This window comes from Theobroma cacao, chromosome 5 (genome assembly GCF_053813885.1).
Source record: "Theobroma cacao isolate CCN51 chromosome 5, ASM5381388v1, whole genome shotgun sequence".
Taxonomy (NCBI): Eukaryota; Viridiplantae; Streptophyta; class Magnoliopsida; order Malvales; family Malvaceae; genus Theobroma; species Theobroma cacao.
Genome location: NC_142643.1, coordinates 39,786,535 through 39,811,159, shown reverse-complemented (window position 1 = coordinate 39,811,159; position 24,625 = coordinate 39,786,535). Strand labels below are relative to the sequence as shown.

Sequence of the window (24,625 nt, the reverse complement as noted above, 5' to 3'; positions counted from 1 at the left end):
TTTAAGAATATGTGAACTGCTTTGATTTGCCTTGAATGTGTTAAGTGAGCCATGTCGTACTATTGTGATTTTATTGGTTGGTGGATTATAAAGTGGGCACTGCAATGACGGGGGTTCCGTGGGTCAGCCTAATTAGAGGGGCACGGTTCCCAATTATTGAGCTTACCTCGATTGGAGAGGCGCGTAGGATAACTCCCGAGGTAGGATTTGAGTACACTTCACGCTGGCCACCACGTGAAATTGGGACTCAACCAACTCCAAGGAACGGTTGTGTTGTCAGAGGTGAAATGTGTTTGTGTGTGTGACAATAAACAGCCTTGGCGGTCTCGGTAAGATGCCTCCGCGGGGTATTCCCGAGAATGGATTTTTGGCAAGGGCCAAGTTTTTGAAAAGTGCATAAGCCATATTGAGTAATTGAATGAAATCCAATTATTTATATAGGTTGGGATGAATTATTTTAATTGTCTCCTATTACTCGGCTTTAGATTATTTTGATGATGTCTGTCTACTCACTGGGATTTTATAATCTCACCCCTTCTTCCTATATATTTTTCAGGCTCAGAATAGGCAGTAGACTGTCAATTGCATCGAGAAGTAAATTTTGGAGTTGCATCCTAGAAAGCAAGGTTATAGACTTAAACCTTCTCAGTTATTTGGGGGCCCACGTGTCATTGTAATTTAAATTGCATACTCCAGTTTTTTTATATTACAGTATGTATAAATTTATTTTGTTTTTATGTGCAGAAAACTAATTTTTTGATGTTTCAAAAATATACATATATATATTGTTTTACATTAAAATAGATTATTTTAATTAATATTTTTAGTTTATTTTATTATTCAAAAAAAAAAAAAGAAAAAAAGAGAGAGAAATGGAAAAACTGGTACAAAAGCCTTGCGAAGTCTCGAAGGGCATTCGGGGAAAAAATGTCTGTCGAGGCTTCGCGACGGTTGTCACGGGCTCGATGGGAGTTCCGGGTCGTGACAAAAAAGGCTTTATGACGAAGCTACCCTTTTATATCTTACACGGCAAGTCAACGTCCACATCATGCGTACGTCCTACACGTACCAAACACTTCTCACCTTAGCCCTTAATTGTAAGGAACCGAAATGTTTGGCCCTTGATTGTTATAATTGAAATGTTTGGTCCTAAATTGACAAAAACCCGAAGGTTTTGGCCCCAAATTGATTATTTAGTCTGTAACAATCAAAGGCAAAATGTTTTCGGTTCCTTACAATTAAGGGCTAAGATGAGAGGTATTCGGCGTGTGTAGGACACACGCCTAAGGTGGACGCTAACTTGGATTTTTCCTTTCACATGGTAGGTGAATTGGATTTTTGGCAAAAGACGTCGTTTTGTCCAAGCAAAAATAATTTTGTTTTCCCCTATTTGATTACTCCCATCAATTCAAATGTAAAACCCGACCCTATAAATACATGTCATGACATACATGCATTGAGTAGCATGCTATTACGCTAGAAAAGCACCTAAGAATAGACGAAACCCGATATTGTACCTAACGGTACACTTAAATGGATTTAACCTCGAACTAGTTCAAATAGGAATTGTAGGATGAAATTTAATATTTTATAGTCCAGGAATGACTAAAAATGATTGTTCGGAGTTCGAGGGTTCATTTGGGGTAAAATTAGAAATTTTGATATTCGAGGGCAAAATCGTCATTTTGCCACCTAAGATAATAATTTGATCATTGAGTGAAATTTTTGACCAAGATTAACTATTTGGAGTATAATTTAATGATAGGAAGTGAAAAAGTTTAATTCTGATGATTTTTAGAGTGTAGGGGCAAAATCGTAATGTTGCCACCCACTGACAAAATTTGAGATTTTGAGAGAATTTAGATCAAATTTGATAAATTGGAGAATGGTATGAGTATAAGGGGTGAAAAATATGTCTATGGGCAATTTTTCAATTTTTGGGGCAAAAATGTAATTTTTAACTTTTGCAGGGGCAAAAGTGTAAATTATAAAATTACTCCACCGAGACTTTGGATGAGTCTGAGAATTTTATCTAAGCTATGAATATATGAGACAAGTGTATGGTGAAAATTTGGAAACAAATGGATGAAATTTTAAAAATGGGCCAATGGGAAAGTGACATGTGGCATTTTTTTAATGAAATAATATTATTTTAATGAAAAGTCAGCCCATTTAAACCCAAATTTTGAGTGCTGGCCGGCCATAAGGAAGAACAAGAGAGGAAATAGAGAGGAAAGGAAGAAAAAAAGAAAAACCAAAGAGAAACAAGAAAATTCAAAGGGAAATTCGCGATTTTCGACCGTTTACGCGTCTAACGGTAAGATTTTTAGATTTTAGCTTGATTTCTACCTTTCCTATGCCTTTATTTCCATTTAGCATGCTTGAGGAGAGAGATCAAAAAGTGATATCAAGGCCTGGACGAAATTCTAGGGGAGAGAAATTGAAATTTTTAGGTTTTGATTTTTAGTTAAATTGATAGTTTTAGTTAGTTAAATGTGTTTAGAAATTAAATTGGGCAAGAAATCATTGAATTTTCACAATACCCACTCTTGGCTGGATGCTCAATGCTGTACAATGATGATGAATTGATTTTATTCTAAGGAAAATGAAGAGAAATGATGAAAAACGATAAAACGTGATAGAAAAACAAAGTAGAAAATTAACCGAGTTAATGTCCCATTTTTGGCCAAATTTTCCAAGGAAGGGAGTGAGCTGATTTTGTTGTTTTTAGAAGGTTATTGGTTGATATTTAATGATTAGAAATGTTGGAGAGAGAATGGGATGATTTAGAGCTAAAATGGAGCGCGTTAGCAATTTATCGGGCAAAGTGCCAAAAATAGGTTAATACCGCGTTTAAGCCGTTTTAGGCTATTGCATTTCATACCATGCATTAGTATAGGATTTAAGTTAATTATATAGTGATTTAGCATCAATGTGATGAATTGTGTAAATTTTTGTAATGTGTCTAGGAGGAGAGCCTTCCGAAAAAGGCAAAGAAGTCGTACCCGACGAGTAGTGATCGGGGCGCTTAGAAAGCTTTTAGTTTGTACAAACGGTGAGTAAACTTATTATTATTGTAAATTATCTAGAGTTTATTTTTAAATGCCCTTTATGTATTTTATGAAATGAAAACGGGATTTTTGATGTTTTAGGAATAAATGTGATAAATAAAAATATATTGTATTGATTATGAAATTGAGTAATTGGAGGCTGCAAACTCACTTGAAAAATATATATTTTCCTAGGAATGGCTTATGAGAAATGAGTATATGTGGCTATATTTTGTGAGTGCATTTGGGAAATTTATGTAAGTTGATTTTACTATGCAGGCTGGATAAATAAATAAAAGCCATGTTATACTGTCGAAATTTTATTAAAATTGGTGGGTTAGTCACTGCAGTGACGGGTTTCCGTGGACTGCCTATTAGAGGGGCACGGTAAACCCAGTTATATAGTTACTCCGGTCTTAGAGGCGAGGAGGGTAACTCTTGGGATAGTATTAGAGCTCACTTCACGTCGAACCCCCACGTGAATGTGTAACTCAGCCAACGCCAAGGAACGGCTGGTTTTTAAAAATAAAAATGTGTTTCACGTGTGAATATTTTAACACCCTTGGCGGACTCAGTTAGATGCCTCGGCCAAGGTATCCCCGAGGATTAGTTTTGGCTTGAGCCTTGCTTTAATAAAAGACATAACCCTTAACAACTGTTTTGGTAAATTACAAATATTTTATGGTTTAAGAAATAAATTGAAAACATTATGAAATAGGTTGAAATTTGTTGTTTAAACTTGCCTCCATTTTACTCGCCTTTAGATATTTATGATAATGTTTGTTTACTCATTGGGATTTTATAATCTCACCACCCTCATTTCCACCCATTTCAGGTTCAGTATAGACTGTAGATAGCTGATCTCATCGAGGACTACCATTGGATCTGCATTTTTCAAACCGTAGGTTCACAGTCCTCTTTACTTTGGTTTATTCGGGGGCCCTCTTGTTATTGTAAATTAAATTAAATATTTTGGCTTACTGTATTTCAGTATGTATAAATTTATTTAGCTTTTACGCTATAAAAATTATTCACGTATAACTCTATAAATATTGTTTTATAAGAAAATAGAATATTTCCCTTAATATTTCTTTTATTTTCTTATTATATTCAAATAATCGTAATTTCGTTTTAAATGAAGATTTTAGACTTTTAAACTCATTTTGAATATGAATTATGTATTTTGTACTTGTATATTACGTTTTAGCCAGTTTTGAAATTTTTGAGAAAAAAATGACCAAAATACCCTTGTGTGACGAAAATTTTATTTTGATTGTTTTTGATCTAAAATAGTATATATTCTCTAAAAACTCGATATTTAACAATGATTGCTCACAGGAAAGGAAAGAAACTGATATGTAAGCCTTGCGGGGTTCCGGTTGGCATTCCGGATAATGAGTGTCAATCGGGACGTCGCGGCGATTGTCATGGGCCTGAGGCAGGTTCCGGGTCGTGACATCAAATTTCCCACCATTTCGATTTTCCCACCATCGACCTAAATTACCCACACTATGCCTTTTTTCCTCTCCGATCCACCTTTTTTCTCGGATCATTTTTCCTCTCACCATCTCACCGTCCAGTTGGGTGTCGTTGCTATCAATTTATCAAGCGTCACTTGTTTGTGGGTTCCCATCGCCATCATCTTGTCGTTGTTGGCCAAACCAGAAACAGTTAGGTAGTAACTAAATTTTTCATCATGATATGTAACAACTACAATTTTCAACATAACATATAACAACTACTTTTTTCAACATGAGGTGTAACAACTAAATTTTCAACATGACGTGTAACAACTGCATTTTTCAATATGTCGTGTAACAACTAAATTTTAGAACATGGCGCATGACACTACATTTTTCAACATGGCAATAACAATATTTTTTTCATAAAAAGTAACAATAACATTTCCCAACATGTCGTGTAATAAATATTCAACATCATTTTTTTTACGTGCTGTGGAACAATTTTTTTGACCATGGCGTTTAACAACACATTATACAGGCCTGGCTCTCACATATTTGCATATTCTGAAGAGTTCATAGACACCCAAAAAGCATACACATCTTGGTATATCAACACTTTTTTAGATAGGCATTAAGATGGTCATGATAGTTCCTTTGATATATGTGACGTACGGGGACCAAATAAAAAGGTGTGGGGAGAAGGTGAAGGATCAGTTGAGGAGATTGTACGAGATGTTTGATGAGAAGGTGATAAGGAAGATGAAGAATAAATTTGTCAAAGAAAAGAATAAAGAGAAGAAACTTAAGTTGTGGCTCTAGGATTTCCTAGAAATGCTATCTGTAATTTTTCTTCTTAGTGTTGTTTCCTTTTAAAAAAAAAATCAGCACTTTGTGCAAATCATTAGCAACACTTCATACAAATCATTAATAAGTTAACATCTAATGGAAATGGCTAACATTTCATATACAAATCATCCACTTGATCGATAGGCTTAACTGTAAAATGATGTGCTTCATTGAATTTTTGGATCAACCGAGAGGTAGCCCAAGGCTTGCAGGGCGTGGAAACTTTGATGACTTGCTCGTGTCGCTCATGAAAACAATGCTAGAACATGTATCTAATGAACTTAATCAAAACGGTGATTGACATTTGTCTTGTATGCTTCAGACACGAGTTATCACATTTTGCGATGTTTGATGTCATGAGTTGGTATCACCTTACCGATGACCGTTCACGTGCCTATCTCTGATGAGAAGAGAGCTGAATTAGAGAGGAGATGAAGTAGAACGGGTTAAATTGGAGGAAAATTAGGTGTAGGATTTAGATCAAAATGACACAATTTGAATAACATGCCAAGTCAACTGCCATGACATTAGCTCACACAATTTTCTGTCGCATGTGATTCACACTCTATCCACCTATTAACTTAGTCATTAATTGTAAGGAATCAAAAATGTTTGACCTTTGATTGTTACAATTGAAACGTTTGACATTTAATTGAAAAAGTGCCAAATATTTAACCCCAATTTGAGCATTTAGCTAAAAAAAAAAAATCCTAGTTATGATTAACATATGTAAAAATTGTTGGCAGTCTATTTCTTTTTTAAGAAAAGACTATTTCGAAACAATTTTTTTAAATAAGAGATATATACACTTATCATTAAATGAAATGTTGAGATATGTCAATCCAGCAATCTTAGTTGTGAATAAATAATGAGTCATTTGAGTTCAATTCCTTTGTTCAATGGTGTGAAGAGTCAGCTGAAAATGACAACACATAACACTAAAGATATAATAGGAAGGGCTTTGTCATGTGCACTTGAAGCATAAAAAGGGTTGTAGCTCTGGTACTTGATTATAGTGTCCCTAGTTCATAACAACCCATCCTGTCTAATATCTATATAACAAGCAAAAGTTATATAGTTCTTGATCATTATTTTGGTTTTACAATCCACCTTCTCTTTATAGAGAGTACAAGTGCAACGAAAAGCTGTTAGCAAGGTGCTGTCTTGTCTAAATTCATTTACCAGCTTAGTTATGATCTTTAATATTGTTAGCTCTAACTTTAACTCTTATAACTACTTATTTTAATTCTTTGGTCTTGGTATAAAATCTTTATTTTTTTATTAAATTCTTTCTTTTGATGAGATAATTAAATTGCTCTACATTATTTTAGGATTGCAAATTTGCCAAACAGACATCATTAAATCTCCCACCCTTCTTACATTTCAATCATTTAAATGAATGTACATTCTTTTGTTGATAATCTGACACTTGATTTTAGTTTTAAACTTTTTACATATTGGACTTCGAGGGCTTGCTTACAAAACATCCCAACTAGAGAACTCGAGCAAATAGAACTTAAGCTATACAAGAAGAAATAAAACAAAAATAGACTAAATGGTGGCAAGATAGAGGAGCAGCCTCTCTGTTTTAGATGATTTTTCCAGTAATTATTTTCTCAATCCTTCAATTATTATAATTATGCACTTGCAAACCAAGAATCCTTGGCTTTTTTTCGATTAATAAAACTTCTAATTGGGATGTAAGCAAATGTGAGCATGAGACAAAAAGGCTAAATTCTTCTACAGGAGCTCTTCAATTTATTCAAGGCATGGACTAAAACTCTTATCAGGAACAATCCACCCATGATAAATGCTAAGCAGACAAATATACGCCACTTTTACTTTTGTTTTAAACAAACTAAAAGTACATGTATGATTCCCTCATAGTCCTGGACCCTTATAGTTATTGATTGGATGACTAATTCTCACTCTTGACAAAAAAACAATATTAAATTTTGTTTATTCTTTTTTCTCTAACCAAACAATATTTCTAAAAATGAATCTTAAAAGATTCGATGTTACAAGATTAAAGAAAATTCAAATGAAAAAAATAAAAACAATCTTTAAAGTTTAAGCTTTTAAAGATTCTTTATGCTTAACCTTTCAGGTTCTTGAATGGTTTTACCTCTTTTAACTTTTTGAAGAATTCTTTGAATCTTTTGATTTTTAATTTGAAATAGAAATATTATTATTAAATGAAAAAACTGGTCATCCTAACAACCCACGAGAAAATAAAGGATGTAGTAATTACTTGCTAAAGCATGACTTAGAAAAAGATGCCATTGATTCAAAGAACTAAATATAGTGGCAACTGACACAGACACATGTTGCATATGGAGGTAGAAGAAGACAAGCTTCAACAATCCTTCCACCTTGCGGGTGTTCCAAGAATTTTCCTTGTTTGTGGTCTTGTACCTAAGATCCAGAAGAACAGAAGAGAATAGTGAAGCCTCAATCATGTAATTGACTCATAGAAATAAGATTCAATGCTAAAGTACACAATAAGTATCTGAAAGATTAAGATTTAGAAACAATGTCTAATGTGAGTGATATTCATTTTTGTATCATTGGTAGTCAGTGGGCGGACCTACCTTTAGACAAGTAGTGTCACAGGACACCACTTATTCACTAAAGTATATAAAATTTTCACTTGTTATACTATTTATGTTAGAGATTTATGGATTTAATGATGATAACGAATCTACTAACTTTTTTGTAATTTTGTAGAAAGTGGGATCAAGGACTCAAAGTCAACCTAGATTGATCAAAAAGTATTTTACATACTCATATTTAAATACTATATGGAAAGACAAAAAAAATTCCTTTTATAATTTAAGATTTTACTAAAAGAAAGACAAAACCTAAACTACTTTATTTTTTCAAAAAATTAAGTCTTACTCTTAAGTATAACACCACTCATAAAAATTCTTTGGTCCATCGTTATTGATAGTATGGGTAGAAGGAAAAGACAAAGAGGACATTTTAGTGGATAAGATAAAAAGATTAAGAGTCATATAATTACAACAAGTATAATCAAGGAGCGAAAATGAATCACCTGGAGTAAAAGAGAGGGTAGTATGAAAAGAAGAATTGGAAGAATTAATCTAGTTTAGTAAAGCCTCAATATCACTTATAGTGAGACTAATAGAGGGCCGTTGAATGCAAGAGTGGCAATGGATGAAGTTCAAGATGTTGAGAAATCTACCTTAGGTTTAAAGGTGTCATCTTTTCATTTAGGTAAACAAACGTGGCAGTTCTCAATAATATGCCCAACCTTATATTGTAGAGCAATCAGAAAAGTTGTGACCTTTTTGGCGATAATTCTTACAAAACTTAACTCATGATTTCTGGTTTGATAGCTTGGAATGGGTAGCAACAAGAGCAACATCAATATGGGGAGATTTGTCTACGCCAGGGTACGTCCTAAAACCTGATTCCTAGAATAGTTGTCTCTAGTATCGGAAGGACTACAACATAGCATTAAAGCTCCTATAGCTTTACATTCTAAACAAAGAGTTATCAGAACCTCGATAAAATAAAGATAACTCTTAATTAATTTTAATCTGAGTCAGTTGACTTTAAATAGGTTGAACATAGGCTAAACAATCATTCACTGATTAGTTAAGTAGTTGATAGCTAGTAGAGCAGCTACACAAGTTTTATGCTTAGTGGGCGAAAAATTTGTTGAGGTAGTGCATGGGGATTTAGGGACTGCCATTTGAGGGATTTGGTGTTGACTTGCAACAATTTGTTCAAAGGGTGGTGGAAGGAAATTGGGTTGGTTTTGTTTGGGTGGGTTTTTGGACTTTTTTTAAATTAGGATTTAATACGTTTGGGGCTTTTTGGTTGGGTTAAAAAAAATTCAAAAGTGTTTAGTTATATTTTAGTTGGGTTGATTTTGGATGTATTTTATATGTGCCATTAGTTTTCTTGTACGTTATTATTGAGGTAAAAATATGTTTATTATTGAATTAATTTAACTTAATAAATTAATAATTATAAATTTATATTAGACAATAATAAAAAGGAGAGAAAATTATAAATGTTGAGGTAAAAATATATTTTATTATTGAATTAATTTAAATGAATAGAAAATTATAAATTTAATAAACAATAATAAAAAGAAGGAAAGAAAACAGAATTATAGAACGTAAATAAATCACTATAATAAAAATTATAATGATGATAAGCATGAATTTAACCAAAATATACAAGGAAGATGAAAGACAGAAAGAGAACGGAGGGGCAAAAAATAATTTTAGCATGAGATCAAAATTGAAACATAAAATAAAATATTATCAATATAAGTTAAACAATAATAAAAAGAAGAAAAGACAAAAAAATTAAAAAGAAATAATAGAAAAGTGTCGTTGGTATAATTGGGAATGGATAAAAGAGTGGCACTAGCATCAATTAGAAAAAATAGGCATGACGAAAAATGAATTTTTCTTGAATTTTCTTCTTTCGAGGTGTGAATTGGTGTGGTATATGGTGTGCATTATGTCCTGTAAAGTGATTGACCCGCAAAAATGAACTTCTTTTAATTTTCTTGTCCTAACGTATGAATTGGTGTGGTCAGTGGAGTGATTGACCCGCAAATGTATTTGGAGTAGAAATGCATTTGTTTGCATTGACCTTTTACCATAAATTGCTTTTTGGTATGAATTTAGACATGATTCGTATGAATGTGGTGTGAAACCAAGGCATGGATAGAATTTTGCTCCCAGCTAAGGTTTATAGCGGACAAGAATAGAGAGTTATAAATTTAATAAACAATAATAAAAAGAAGGAAAGAAAAAAAATTATAGAAAATAAATCACTATAATAAATTTATAATGATGATAAAGCATGAATTTAACTAATATATACAAGGAAGATGAAAGAAAGAAAGAGAATGGAGGGGCAAAAAATAAATTTAACATGGGATCAAAATTGAAACATCAAATAAAATATTATCAATTTAAGTTAAACAATAATAAAAAGAAGAAAAGACGATTTAAAAAAAAATCGAAAAGAGTAGTTGGTATCATTGGAAAAAGATAAAGAGTGGCACCAGTATGATTTGGAAAAAGTAGGCACGACGAAAATGAATTTTTCTTGAATTTTTTTCTTCTGACGTATGAATTGGTGTGGTTTAAGGAGTGATTGTTTTTGGAGTAGAAATGCATTTACTTGACTTGACCTTTAATCATAAATTGATTTCCAGAAATGGACGGCCGAAGACTTTTGGATCACAACTCACTTGCAGCTTGCACAAGAAGTCAGGAGATTGGACTAATAGTTTGTACAGTCATGTTCAGGCCAAGAAAATGGGAGACAGCAAATTATGTCTTGGTCTGAGATTGGACTATTGAGAGAAGAAAAAAAGGGCAAAAATCTTGTCATCATTGAAAAATATAAAAAGGAGAGAAAAATATATATGTTGAGGTAAAAATATATTTCATTATTGAATTAATTTAAATCAATAGAAAATTATAAATTTAATAGACAATAATAAAAAAGAAGGAAAGAAAAAAGAATTATAGAAAGTAAATAAATCACTAAAATAAAAATTATAATGATGATAAGCATGAATTTAACTAATATATACAAGGAAGATGAAAGAAAGAAAGCGAACGGAGGGGCAAAAAAATAATTTTAGCATGGGATCAAAATTGAAACATCAAATAAAATATTTTCAATATAAGTTAAACAATAATAAAATGAAGAAAAGACAAAAAAAATTAAAAAGAAATAATAGAAAAGTGTAGTTGGTATAATTGGGAAAAGATAATGTCACGACCCGGAACTCGCATCGGGCCCGTGACAACCGCCGCGACGTCCCGATAAGCACTCATTACCCCGAATGCCGATCGAAACCCCGCAAGGCTTAGCATCAACTTCCGCATCTCCCCGGTGAGCGACAGTTATTAAATCTCGCATTTCAAGAAATCATAAGTTGTTTCCAACTCAAAACAATAAAAATATTATTTTCTAGCTCACTGGGGCATTTTCGTCATTTTCTTTTTTTTTTGAAATTTCGAAATCCGAAAAAATGTAATATGTAAGTGGAAACACATATTTCATGATTTAAATTAAATTTTGAAGTCTAAAACATTCGTTTAAAGTAAAATTATAACTATTTGAATATAATAAAAACATTAAATAAAATATTCTATTTTCTTAAAACACAATATTTTCAAAGTCTTCCTAAAATAACTTTTGTAGCGTAAGAGTAAAATAAATTTATTCATATAGTAATAAAGATAATTAAAGTATGAAATTTCGTTTACAGTGACACGTGGGCCCCCAATTAACCAAGAAGGTGTAGAGCTACGAACTCTTACTTCCTATGATGCAACTCCGAGATTAATTCTCGTCTTAATCAACTATCAACAAACTGTCCTGAGCCTGAAAAATGGATAGGAAGAGGGGTGAGATTAAATAATCCCAGTGAGTAAACAATTACCATCAAAAGCATCTAAAGCCGAGTAGATGGAGACAATATAAAAACGTTATATCTCAATAATGTTCATAACACAAAATTCGTTTCAATCTATACCAAATAATTTCTTTTCATCAAAATTTCCCCGACTTATGAATTTTTTAAACTTGGCCCCTGCCAATATCATTCTCGCGGGTACCTTCGTCAAGGTATCCCACTGAGACCGCCAAGGCTGTTCAATGACCCATACCCATAAACATGTTTTCACATCTGACACACAGCCGTTCCTTGGCGTTGGCTGAGTCTCACTCTCACGTGGTGGCCCGAACGTGAGGTGCACTCAAATCATACCTCAGGAGATACTTCACCCAACATCTCCCCCCGGAGGTAAGTATATAATTGAGTTACCGTGCCCCTCTCATAGGTAGTCCACGGAAACCCCCACCACTGCAGTGACCGTTTAATATACCACCAGACCCATAAAAATTCCAGTAGCATAATATGGCGAATAAAATGTAATCCAATCTACCGAGACCAATCCAAAATTGTTCATATATTTCATGCCAACCCCAAAAATTTAGCCATCATGCTACCATAGTGTCATAAGCCCCAATTTCAATAACATATAAAATCATAAATTTCAACACAGTCTCCATATACTCAATTTTCCCAAAACAATATTTGATTTCAAAACCAGTATAAATCTCATTTTTTATTAAAAAAACATTTTAATTGGAAAACATAATATTTTATAATTTAAATTCACCATTCAATAAAAACATCAAACAAGTATAATTACTCTAGATATTTAAGACGATAAATTGTCCACTCACAGTTCTAGGAGTCGATGTACTCCTAATCCCAGTCTTCAAGCACAATTTTGGTACTTTTACCAGTGTAATTTGCTCACCACCTATCCACAATGTACAATACATAATTCACCACATCAATGCTTGACCATTATAAAATCAATTCAGGCTCGGTATATATGCATGATATGACATGCAACTTATCCGACTACCGCTTAAATGCGGTGCTAACCTAATTCGGCCTATTACTCGATTAAATTACTAACGCGTCCAATTTAATCTCAAATTAATTTTTTTCAGTTTCTATACCTCAATTGCACCCAAATTGACTTAATGTCCCTCAGTGTGGTGCAAATTATCAGTCCCGATAACAAATTACGAAAATACCCCTAATGGGTAAAAATTCGTATTTTTGCTCCGAAAATTTCCATTATTTTTCTAGACTCATAATTCATCATTATTCATCATAATTGCTCAAGTAAACATCAAGATCATCAGCCAATATTCCCCTAGAAAATTCAGCCAATAATGGTAATGGAGGAAAATAAATTCTTTTCTTGTTGTTTTGTTCCTAAATATGCTAAACTAACTTAAAACACTAACATAACTTAAAATCAAATTAATCTAACAAGTTTCTCTCTCCTAACCCATTTTTCCAGAATTGAATTCATCCTCAAATCACATGATTCAACCATGGAAAATGATGAGAAATGCATGAAAATGATAAATCTTAAGCTAAGCTTGAAAAATCATACCTTTAAACACTTGATTCCTTGAAAAATCACACTTTTTCTTTGAATTTTCTCACTCTAGGGTTTGTTCTTATTTCTCTCTCTCTCCTGCTGGTTTTGGCTGACCCTCCAAATGAAGAATTCTGGAATTTTCAAGCCTTTTAATAGGCTTAATAAAATATTATTATTTTATTTATTTTTTGAATATTTTATTATTTTATTTTTTTCTAGCCATCTTTTTGACTTTCTTTTTCCACCACTCAATCCTCTTCACTTATCCATGTCTTCCATGAAATTTCTAGAATTTTCCAAAGTTTTGGTGGAGCAAATTTTTAAAAATTACACTTTTACCCCTGTAAAGTGAAAAATTACATTTTTACCCCAAAAATTGAAAAATTACCAAAATGCATAATTTTCACTCCTTATACTCATATCATGCTCCATTTAATCAAATTTGATCTAAATTCTCTCGAAAAATTCAATTTCGTCCTCGGGTGGTAAAATTACGATTTTGCCCCTAGATAGTGAAAATTCTTGTTTGACTCCGAATTGATCCTCGAACTCCGAATTACCATTTTGAGTCATCCTTGAACTGTGAAACTCTTAATTTCACCTTAAAATTCCTATTTGAACTAGTTCGAGGCTTAATCGACTCAATGATACCATTAGGGGCAATATCGTCTTTTAACGATTTCTCGAACTTCCTAAATATACAAACATTCTATCGAGCATGTGAATGACATTATAATTATTTTACAAAGTAGGGTTTGACAGATAAAGAGTGGCATTAATATGAATTAGAAAAAGTAGGCACGACGAAAAATGAATTTTTCTTGAATTTTCTTCTTTCGAGGTGTGAATTGGTGTGGTATATGGAGTGATTCACCCGCAGATGTACTTGGAGTAGAAATGCATTTGCTTGACTTGACCGTTTACCATAAATTGATTTCCATAAACGGCCGGAAACTTTTGGATCTCAACTCACTTGCAACTTGCACAACAAGTCAGGAGATTGTTCTAACAGTGTTTCCAGTGTTGAGGCCAAGAAAATGAGAGACAGCAAATTAAGTCCTGGTCTAAAATTGCACTATTGAGAGAAAAAAAAAGGGCAAAAATCTTGCCAGAGATTGGATATGATATGACGACTAATTTTTTTAATGAATTACAATTAACCCTCAATTAAGTTATAGTAATTAAAAACAATTTCTCTTAAAATAGTGGAAAGAAGGAACAAATTAACAAGTTCCACAAGATTTCAATTTTAGAAAATCCAGTGAAACTATTATGATATTATTTATATATACTATAACTTGTTGTCTCATATATGTTTTTAAAATTTTTTATTGACAAATATTATTTTTGGTGAAGTGATACTTGTAATTCATGACGTATATATATATTAAAAATTATATATCCAAGATATATATGTAAAAGCTCTACCTACTTCGTGACTGTTATTTTTTTCTTAATGTTATTTTCTTAAAAAAGAAAAGTTTCCTAGTTATGATTAACCTAAATGAAAATTGTTTCCAATTTAGGCTTTTTTTTCTAGTTAACTTTTCTCTTATTTAACTCCTTCATATGTATTTCAAATTATATATCCAAAATATATAACGTCGGTTACGAATTGCAATGATCACTTCATAAAAAAAAAATAATATCCAACTCAACTTTTCTTGAGGTTATTCTTTTACAAAAAAAAATTTCTTAAATATGATTAACATATATGAATATCATTGACAGTCTAGTTTCTTATTTAAAAAAAGGGAAATTTGAAACAAAATTTTCAAATAACAGATATATATGCTTTTCATCAAGCGAAATGTTGAGATATACACTCTAGCAATCTTAGTCGTGAATAAATACTGAATTATGATATTTTCCTTAAGTTAAACTCCTTTAATTTATGGTGTGAAGAGCAGGTGAAAATTACAATACATAAAAATAAAAATACATTACGAAGGGTTGTAGTGCTGGTACTTGATTCTAGTGTTCCTAGTTCATTAGAACCCATCTTGTCTAATATTTATATAACAAGCAAAAGTTATCGATTTCTTGATCATTATTCTGGTCTTACAATCCACTTTCTCTTCATAGAGAGTACAAGTGCAACGAAAAGGTATTAGCAAGGTGCTGTCTTGTCTAAATTCATTAACCAGGTTAGTTATGATCTTTAATATTCCTAGCTCTAGCTTTAACTTGTATAACTACTTATTTTTTATTCTTTGATCTTGGTACAAGGCCTTCAATTTTTTTTATTAAATTGTTTCTTTGATGACATAATTAAGTTGTTCTACATTATTTTAGGTGCCTCATCAGTCAATCCAGATTCTCTTGTGTTCTTCTTCAATGGCTGTTTCAATGGTCCATCACCAGGAGTCTTCCTTGTCAGATTCTCAATACACGTATGATGTATTATTGAGTTTTAGAGGTGTAGATACGCGTAAGAATTTTACGGATCACCTTTACATGGCTTTGGTGCAAGCAGGGATTCATACATTTAGAGATGATGATGAAATTGGAAAAGGGGAGAACATAAAAAATGAAATTGAAAGAGCAATTTATGAGTCAAAAATATCTATCATTGTCTTCTCAAAGAATTATGCTTCATCAACATGGTGCCTTAATGAACTTGTAAAGATAATGGAACATAGCAAATTCTCCAAACACATTGTTTTGCCAATTTTCTATGACGTAAATCCATCTCAAGTCCAGAAGCAGACAGGGAGTTTTGCAGCAGCGTTTGCTGGACATGAAGAGAGCTTCAAGTCTGAGATGGACATGGTACAAAGATGGAGGGCTGCTTTAACAGAAGTTGCGGATTTGGGAGGCATGCTTCTAGAAGACGGGTAAGCAAGTTGGAAACTATTTGATCTCTTCTTAAAAATTGCAGACTTATATATGCTCATTATTTCATGACACTAGTTCTATGTATTTTCACTACGTGGGTGAACAAACTATTTTACTACTCTTATTTCAAATCAAATGTCCACTTTCACTTGTTTTTAATCATATAAAATCAACTTAGATTATTATTTATTATATTCTCATATGTAATTAAATTTTCAAAAAACAATTTTTGAAAAATTCTAAAATAAAAGTTTGCAATTTTTTAAGAGGAGAAACGAATAGATATTAAAGAAATTTAAATTGAATTGAGTAAGTACAAAAAAGAATATATATATATATATATATCTTTATTTTTATATGTGGTTTTATTATTTTATTTATTTTTTTCATAATTTTAATTAAGTTAACGTCTCTTAATTCTTAATACTAATTGAATTAGTTCCATTACATATTATTATTGATAATTTGAATATAATTAATCACTTTTATCTCACTTCTTAAAATTGTTTATGCATAATATTCTAAGTGGAAGAAATTGAAATATTTATATATGTTTGTGTCTTCGCTCTCACTGACTTCTAAGTTGACATTCCTATTAATATATCCTATATTGTACAAATGAAAAGTTAATGGAATCCGAGCATTTGGTTAATTGGTTAATCCATGATCCCTCAGCCTAAAGAGCAGAGTTCAAATCCCTCTTCCCTCAGTTAAAAAAATGAAAAGTTAATGATTTTTAATTACTAAAGAATAACCTCTAATGGGTAAAAGTAATTTTTTGGTAAAAACGTAATGTTAAACAAAAAACTGATAAAAGTACCCAAGTTAGTCCCAATATGAGAAATCTTTGTACTCCATAATTTTGTTCAATTTAGTCTCGGTTACTTTACATTTTTATTCAATTTAATCCTAAAATGTGTTACCAAAAAATGACATGAGAAAAAAATTTCCAAAAAAAAAATCTAAAAACTCTTTTCTCAAGCATGCCACATTATCATTACCATGTCAGCATGTCATCGTTACATTAGCATAGTTTGACATGTCAATGCCATATCAGTACTATTAATAGTTAATTTGGATGGCTTTAAGAGAAGGAACTCAATTACATAAAATCTCAAAGTATAAGGACTAAATTGACCAATTTTAGGGTAAAGAGACTAAATTCATAAAAACTCTATACTACAAGGACTTATTGGGCACTTTGACCATTAATAAATAATCGGATCAAGGTTTAGAGTGCTCCCTCAAGGTACATATAGAAAACATTATATTTTATATTATATTTATAGATATATGTGTAGTGTACAAATAAAGTTATTACTTATTATAAATTAGAGGTATTAACTTAATAATATAATATATTTAAAAGTAATTAAGATGTAATTTACATTAAAATATAAAAATTTATATGAAAATTAAATTAAAATAACTTAAAAGAAAAACAATTTTGAGGCAACACAAGAAAAACACGGGTTATACAATTTTCTTTTGTTTGAGGTTGGGCATTAAAGTTGTCAATCTAGTGTCAATGTAGAGAGGGTTCAAAATAAGAAAATACAGAGTTGGGTTGGGTTAGGTATGGTCAATTTCCATTGACTCCCTAATTTTCAATGGTAACTTTGAAAATACCAATAAAAAAGTAAGGATTTTTTCTTTAAAAAAGTAACCTATTAAATAAATTTACTAAAATAGTTTATGAGATTTTCTAAAAAAGTGTCCCTTAATATTTAACATACAGTTGAGAATTTTAAGGACAAGTAAGATGAGTTAAGATGAAATTAAAAATCAAAATTACGCAAAAATAGACAAATATGTTAAAGGATTTTTACTCAATTTTCAAGATGTCACTTGTTAAGTTATATTTTGAATATTTATTATAACTTAAATATTTTAAAATTTGTAGGCATGAGTGGCAGTTTATTCAAGATATTATTAAACAGGTTCAAAATAAACTCCATCACACCGCTTTATATGTCCCTCCTATTGTGGTTGGAATAGATTCTCTTGTGACGTGCATTAATTGGTGGTTGGGAGATGGATCAAATAAGGTTGGCATAGCAACAATTTGCGGAATTGGAGGGATTGGGAAGACAACCATTGCCAAAATTGTTTACAATCTTAACATCCAAAGATTTGAAAGTTACAGTTTCCTTGCTGATGTTAGAGAGATTACTCAAGAACGCAAGGGCCTAGTTCGTTTGCAAAGACAACTTATTTCAGATATCTTGAAGGGCAAAGTAAACAAAATTCACAATTCAGATGATGGAATCACTAAGATCAAAGAAGCTATATATCGTAGACGTGTGCTTCTTGTGCTAGATGATGTGGATGATCCGGAAAAAATAACTAAAATAATTGGAGCACAAATTCCTTTTCATCCAGGGAGTAAAATCATCATAACTAGCAGACATCGATGTTTACTGAGTGATCCTTTTATTAGGCAAATGTTTGATCTTGAAGCATCATCAAGTTATGGAGAGTTATGTAAGGTATTTGAGGTAAAAGAATTAGCTTTTAATGATTCTCTTCAACTTTTTAAGTGGTATGCCTTTGGACAGTGTCATCCAATTGACAGTTATATGGAATATGTAAAGAGTGTAGTGGAACACTGTGGTGGGCTTCCATTAGCTCTTCAAGTTTTAGGTTCTTCTCTATCTGGTAAAAGTATAAATGTGTGGAGAAGTGCATTAGAGAAATTGAAAGCAATCCCTGATAGCAAAATTCAAAAGATTCTAAGAATAAGCTATGATTCTCTACAAGATGATCATGATAAAAATCTATTCCTTGACATAGCTTGTGTATTCGTCGGGAAGGATCAAGATTACACAACTACAATTCTAGATGAGTGTGATTACTATACAGCAATTGGTATTGAAAATCTCATAAATAGGTTTCTTTTAGTTGTTAATGAAAAAAACAAGCTAATGATGCATCAAATGATTAGAGAGATAGGAAGGAACATTATTCGTCAAGAATCTCCTAACCTTGGGAAACGAAGTAGGTTGTGGCATAAGGACGCATTTGATGCATTAAGAGAAAAAATTGTAAGAAAGACTTCATTATCTTCTACTTTCTGTTATGCAATTTTCTTATATCGTAGTCTTTTAACTAACATTTTTTTCCAACAGGGTACGAAAACAATTAGGTGCCTTACCATTGACCTACATAGATTGCTGGAAGACAAGTATGGAAAGACAATTGCAAATCATTCAAAAAATCCACTTCTCATGTCAATTGAGGAAGATATAGAAACTGACGCATTTGCAAAGATGCAGAGACTTAAACTACTTCAGCTAGATTATGTAAAACTTAAAGGAGACTACAAAGACTTTCCGAGAAGCTTAATATGGTTGTGTTGGCATGGATTTCCTCTAGAATATCTTCCTAGAAATTTATATATTTCCAAGCTAGTTGTTCTTGAGATGCACAACAGTAGCCTTAAACGTGTTTGGAATGACACAAAGGTATGATACTATTTAATTTCTCTTTACTTTTTGTGAAGTGAAAACAAAATTATATGGCTAAATGTTTTTTCTTTTTCCTTTGCTACAGTACTTTCTCCCAAATTTGAAGATCCTTAATCTCAGTCACTCCCATGGCCTTCTCAAAATCCTTAACTTATCATGTCTTCATAGTCTTGAGAGGTTGATACTGAAAGATTGCATAAAGTTGATTACAGTTGATCAATCCATTGGTGAGATAAAAACTCTTACTATTTTAAACCTTAAAGGTTGCAAAAGTCTTAAGAAGCTTCCAAGGACAATTGGTTCATTAGAATATTTGGAAGAGCTTATTTTATCTGGTTGCTCAACACTTGATGATGTGCCTAGGAATTTGCAAAATATGAAATCATTGAGGGTGCTTAATTTAGATGGAACTGCTATTTGTGAATCAAATTCGTGGTTGTCTTGGCTATCATTGAAAATAAGCAAAGGGTTGGGTTTTTTTTGGGTATCTTTGCCATGTTCTTTGGTAAAGTTGAGCCTTCAAAGTTGTAGACTATCTGATGATGTTGTGCCCGGTGATTTTAGCTACTTACCTTCCTTGAAATCGTTAAATTTAAGTAGAAACCCAATTCATAGCCTTCCTGAGAGCATTATCCACCTTACAAAGCTTGACGAACTTTTGCTGACTTGTTGCAAAGAGCTCCAAAGGCTTCCAAAGCTTCCAACGAACGGCTTGCTCGTGAAAAGGTCTCAATCGTCGTACAGAATTTCAAGTTTGTCGTACTTATTAAATTTGAAAAGGTGTATTGTTTTTGGTTGTGAAAAGCTAACCGAGGTTGAAAGTGTGTTTAAGTTGGTACCAATTGAAAACTTTGAAGTGGAACAGATCAAAAGCTTATTCAATATGGACTCAATCAAAAGTATCCAATTGGAAATTTATAGCTATATTACGGACACAAGGATGGTTACTACTCCACAGGTCTTTTCTCAATCTACTGAAAGTTATTATTCTTCTTATTTTACATCATTCATTACTTTCATAAATAATGATTTCAACGTTTCAGGTATTTCATGATTGCGGCATAACTAGCTGCTTTATCTCTGGAAGTGAGGTTCCAATCTTGTTTGAGTATCATTCTGAAGGGTCTAAAATTTCATTTTCTTTGCCACAAAATCCCAGTGAAAAAGTTAGTTGGCTAAACCTATGCATAGTCTATTCTCTTGTTAGCGATGAAATATTTGAGTTTCTACCATCGGTGCATATTATCAATGAGACCAAGAAGTTGACGTGGTCTTATTTCTCAAGTTTCCTTGGAATTCCTGAAACCAATAGTAACACAATCTTATGGCTAATCCATTGGCCAGTAAAAGATTACCAATTGGAAAATGGTGATTTGGTGACTTGCAAATTATCAACTTTTGGTTTGAACGTAAGAGAATTTGGTGTTACATGTGTATCAGAAACCAAGGAAATGTATGAAGATGACACTCCACAATACTCTCAAGGTATGGTTGCACTTGATAGCATTTATAAGAACTTTTCATCTTTTTGGCTTGACTTTATATATCAATAGTTTCTTATATCTTGCTTTCTTCATGAAAATTATTGATATTAATCTATGAATATTTTAGAAAATAAAAATAAGTACGAAATATTTTTAACTATCATGTATACATTAGAGAATATCTAATCATTAACTTTTCATGTAATCAAGCAATTTAACTAGATACCCAGCAAATTTAATTATATTTTTTAATAGATTTGATAATTAAAATTAAATTTTAAATCATTGTTATTCATATTGTGATTTTTTACACCTGTAAAATATATATAAAAAAATATATTTGATGATTTAAATTAAAAAAATGAAATAAGAGTATATATATATATATATATATCCCACCTTTTTAACGGTAATTGTTAAGTTCCATATATTACTTATTGAGATGGGCAAAGTGTCATAGGGATAGATACTAATGACCCAACATAATTGTGTGTACATTAGACTTGCCTATTTTAACTTTGACAACACCTTGGTCCATGACCCAAGAAGAAAAGTTAGAATATTGTTGTCAAGCTTGACATTGCTAGTAGATATATTCAAGGGCCGAACTTACCGTGTAGGCCCAAAGGCTCGGTTCATTTGGGGTGGGGCTTGGGTTTCAAATTCTAGGGTCAAATTCAACTCAAAGATAATATTTTAATAAAAATATATATTTATATTTCTATTATTTTTAATTTTTAAATTTATTTAAAATATTAATATAAAAATATTTTTAATATTTAAAATAATAAACGGTAAAATAAATAGGCCTTGTCGCCCAATCTTAAGTTTTAGAATTGTTAATTAGACTTGGTCTATCCTATAAGCACCTGTATATGCTTGCTTTAGGTCAATATGAACTATATATCAGTTTAGATTAAGTATAGCCATAAATATAATAAGAACTGATGATGTTAGGATTTTGGACTGCACCATGTTATAAGGTATTGCTCTTTTAGGGGCTTACCCTCACGATATTATCATTTTGAAAAAAGGCAACTTGCGAGGGAACATGCCCTTATTTATATGGTAGAATCCAATCATAGGCTCTTAAAGACGTGGAACCTAACTTTTCTAAGAAAAAAAAATGTAAAATCTTTTCCCCTCAACATTAACCCCCAGTTGAGGGTAGATTGTGTTTTCTTTGAGGATCATAGTATGGGAGTCCCACAAACAAAGCCATTTGTTAGTGTTAGAGTTGTTGGATTGCGTCCAATTACGAGATATTATCCATTTTGAGATTAACTACTGTGATTTTGTTCTTTTAAGAAAAGGTACCTCATAGAAAAAGGGGCATGGCTTTACTTATAAGTCATATATAATAAAGTCCTTGGTTCTTAAAAATGTGAGATGTTTCCCCTTTAACAATGACCTCTTCACTTATAATATTGTCCATATTCTTATACATATGATCTTAAGCTACGTAAATGAGATGTCGCACTTTCTCATGTATTCTCATCCTTTTTCCTATGATTTGAACTTAAGTCTTCTAAATTAATTGGGTGTCAAATTCTTAATTATTGGGGCATATTCCTTTAATATATTAACATTAATTTTAAATTGGATACTAATTTTAAAATTTAACGATTTTTATCATGCACCACTATATTATTTCTATAAGGGCTTGATTTATTATATTCTAAAGTTAATTTATTTATATAGGAATTCTCATGGAAACATAGTATTTGATGATTAAAATTGTACAATAATGACACATCTATTTCTTGCATCTTTTAGAAAATGAAGGTACTTGGAAAGAGATTGAGTTGAAAGTAAATGAAGAGTTACTCAAATTGGACACCAGTGGAAACATTAAAATGCAAATTGACAATTATTTAGAGGAATCAAAAATGATTGCTTCCCCTCAGGTTTCCTTGATCTCTTTTCTAATCTTTTTCGTTTATTATCTCTTTTTTCTTTTTATAACTTATAATTAATTTAATATTATTACAGGTGTTATATGATTGTGGAATAATTAGCATATATGGTACATACGGTTTTCCGGAGGGTAGGTACAGCCATCATGCTACTGGGAACAAGGTTTCATTTATAGTACCTAGAAGCTCTGGTCATCATATTGGCTATCTAAACTTGATGGCCATTCTTTTTGCTGAAGATGATCAAATATTTGATTTTTTATCTCATATTGAGATTGTCAATAAGACCAAAGATACCAAATGGATCCATCATAAATGTTTCATTGGAATTCCTAAAATCAAGAACAACATTTATTGGTTTAGTTCTTGGAGATTTATGGGTGAATTGGAAGATGGTGATCAAATAAGCTGTACAGTATTTTCCGATTTATGTGTAAAAGCATGTGCCATTGATCTCATATATGAGCTGGATGACGACCTTCTACATAAATGCAACTCTGGTTATCAACATTTAGGAGGTAAAACTACAAGTTCTTATTGGCTTTTTCCGCTTTTTGTATATCACTTGTTCAAGTCACAAAGGGCTCTTTATAGAATTCAGAGTTTAAATAAATTAGAGTAATTATATGTAAGATCTTGTTACAGCAAAGGACAATTCATCTACCTCTTCTTGTAATTAAAAGATTCATGCCCTCATATCAATGCAAGAATCGTCATTGATAGCAAAGTTTTTTTGTTTTTAAATTTTGTATCACCTCCATGCTTTTATTCCTCTATCTCTCTCCTCTCTTATGGTCTTACCTATTACCATGCCTTAGAAAACCTAGTCTTATATATGACCTACCCAAATGGGCAAGTCAAAATAAAAAGGATAATCTAAATCAAATGGTAAATTTTGGTTTCTATTTTTTTTAGAAAAAATCAAACCTAATCATATTATAATGAAAAAAATTAAATCAAACTAAAATATAATAATTAAGTTTGGTTAATTTGATTTCTTATTTTTTTTATTGGGAGGCCCGCTCGAGCGAGTTCTGCACAAAGTAAGCACAGCGTCAGCGCTCGACCAGCCTATCATCCCTCTACAAATTCTTGCGCACCTTTGAGGTTGGGCGCTGCAAGCGGTTCCCACCACTCGCTTTGTTTTCCTTACTCATTAATTTGATTTCTTATTCGATGTTAGGATCTTACAAACTAAGCCCATAATTTTTATTCACAATTTTAATATTTTAAATAAATTAAAATTTAAGAACTCATAATTTAAGTCACCAACTACTATTGAGCATAAAGCATTAGCAATATGACAATATTTGCTGATCTGATCTTGTTTTCTTTATCTATTTTTTCTTATATCTTTATCTTCAATTTTTTTAAATTATATAATTTCGTGTAATAATTTTATTACTTTACACAATATAAATAAGCAAATCAAGAATCGCAATATATATACACACACATCAAGCTCTCAATCTTGATCTTGGTGAGTGCCTACTCATTAAATCTTCTATGCAAACACTTGTCTCCTAGGTCGGGAACCTCAAACCATAAGTTTGCCAACCTGACTCTTTAAATGGTATTTCATTTT

General features: G+C 31.8%; 1 protein-coding gene across 3 annotated transcripts; it reads left to right on the top strand.

The window, feature by feature from the left end:
* The first annotated feature begins 15,321 nt into the window (after positions 1-15,321).
* On the top strand, positions 15,322-23,767 carry LOC18599481 (disease resistance protein RPV1-like). Of its 3 annotated transcripts, none has more exons than XM_088806473.1 (8): positions 15,322-15,482; positions 15,631-16,172; positions 18,077-18,671; positions 19,302-19,637; positions 19,726-20,598; positions 20,684-21,125; positions 22,901-23,031; positions 23,117-23,767. In XM_088806473.1, the coding sequence occupies exons 2-8, from the start codon at positions 15,673-15,675 to the stop codon at positions 23,660-23,662; spliced, it is 3,423 nt and encodes a 1,140-aa protein (XP_088662599.1). In that variant the 5' UTR covers positions 15,322-15,482; positions 15,631-15,672; the 3' UTR covers positions 23,663-23,767. The 3 variants fall into 3 exon arrangements, with proteins under 3 accessions (XP_088662599.1, XP_017976509.2, XP_088662598.1); XM_018121020.2 differs by having other exon boundaries at positions 18,077-19,217; XM_088806472.1 differs by lacking the exon at positions 15,322-15,482 and having other exon boundaries at positions 15,979-16,172; positions 18,114-19,217.
* Positions 23,768-24,625: the final 858 nt, after the last annotated feature.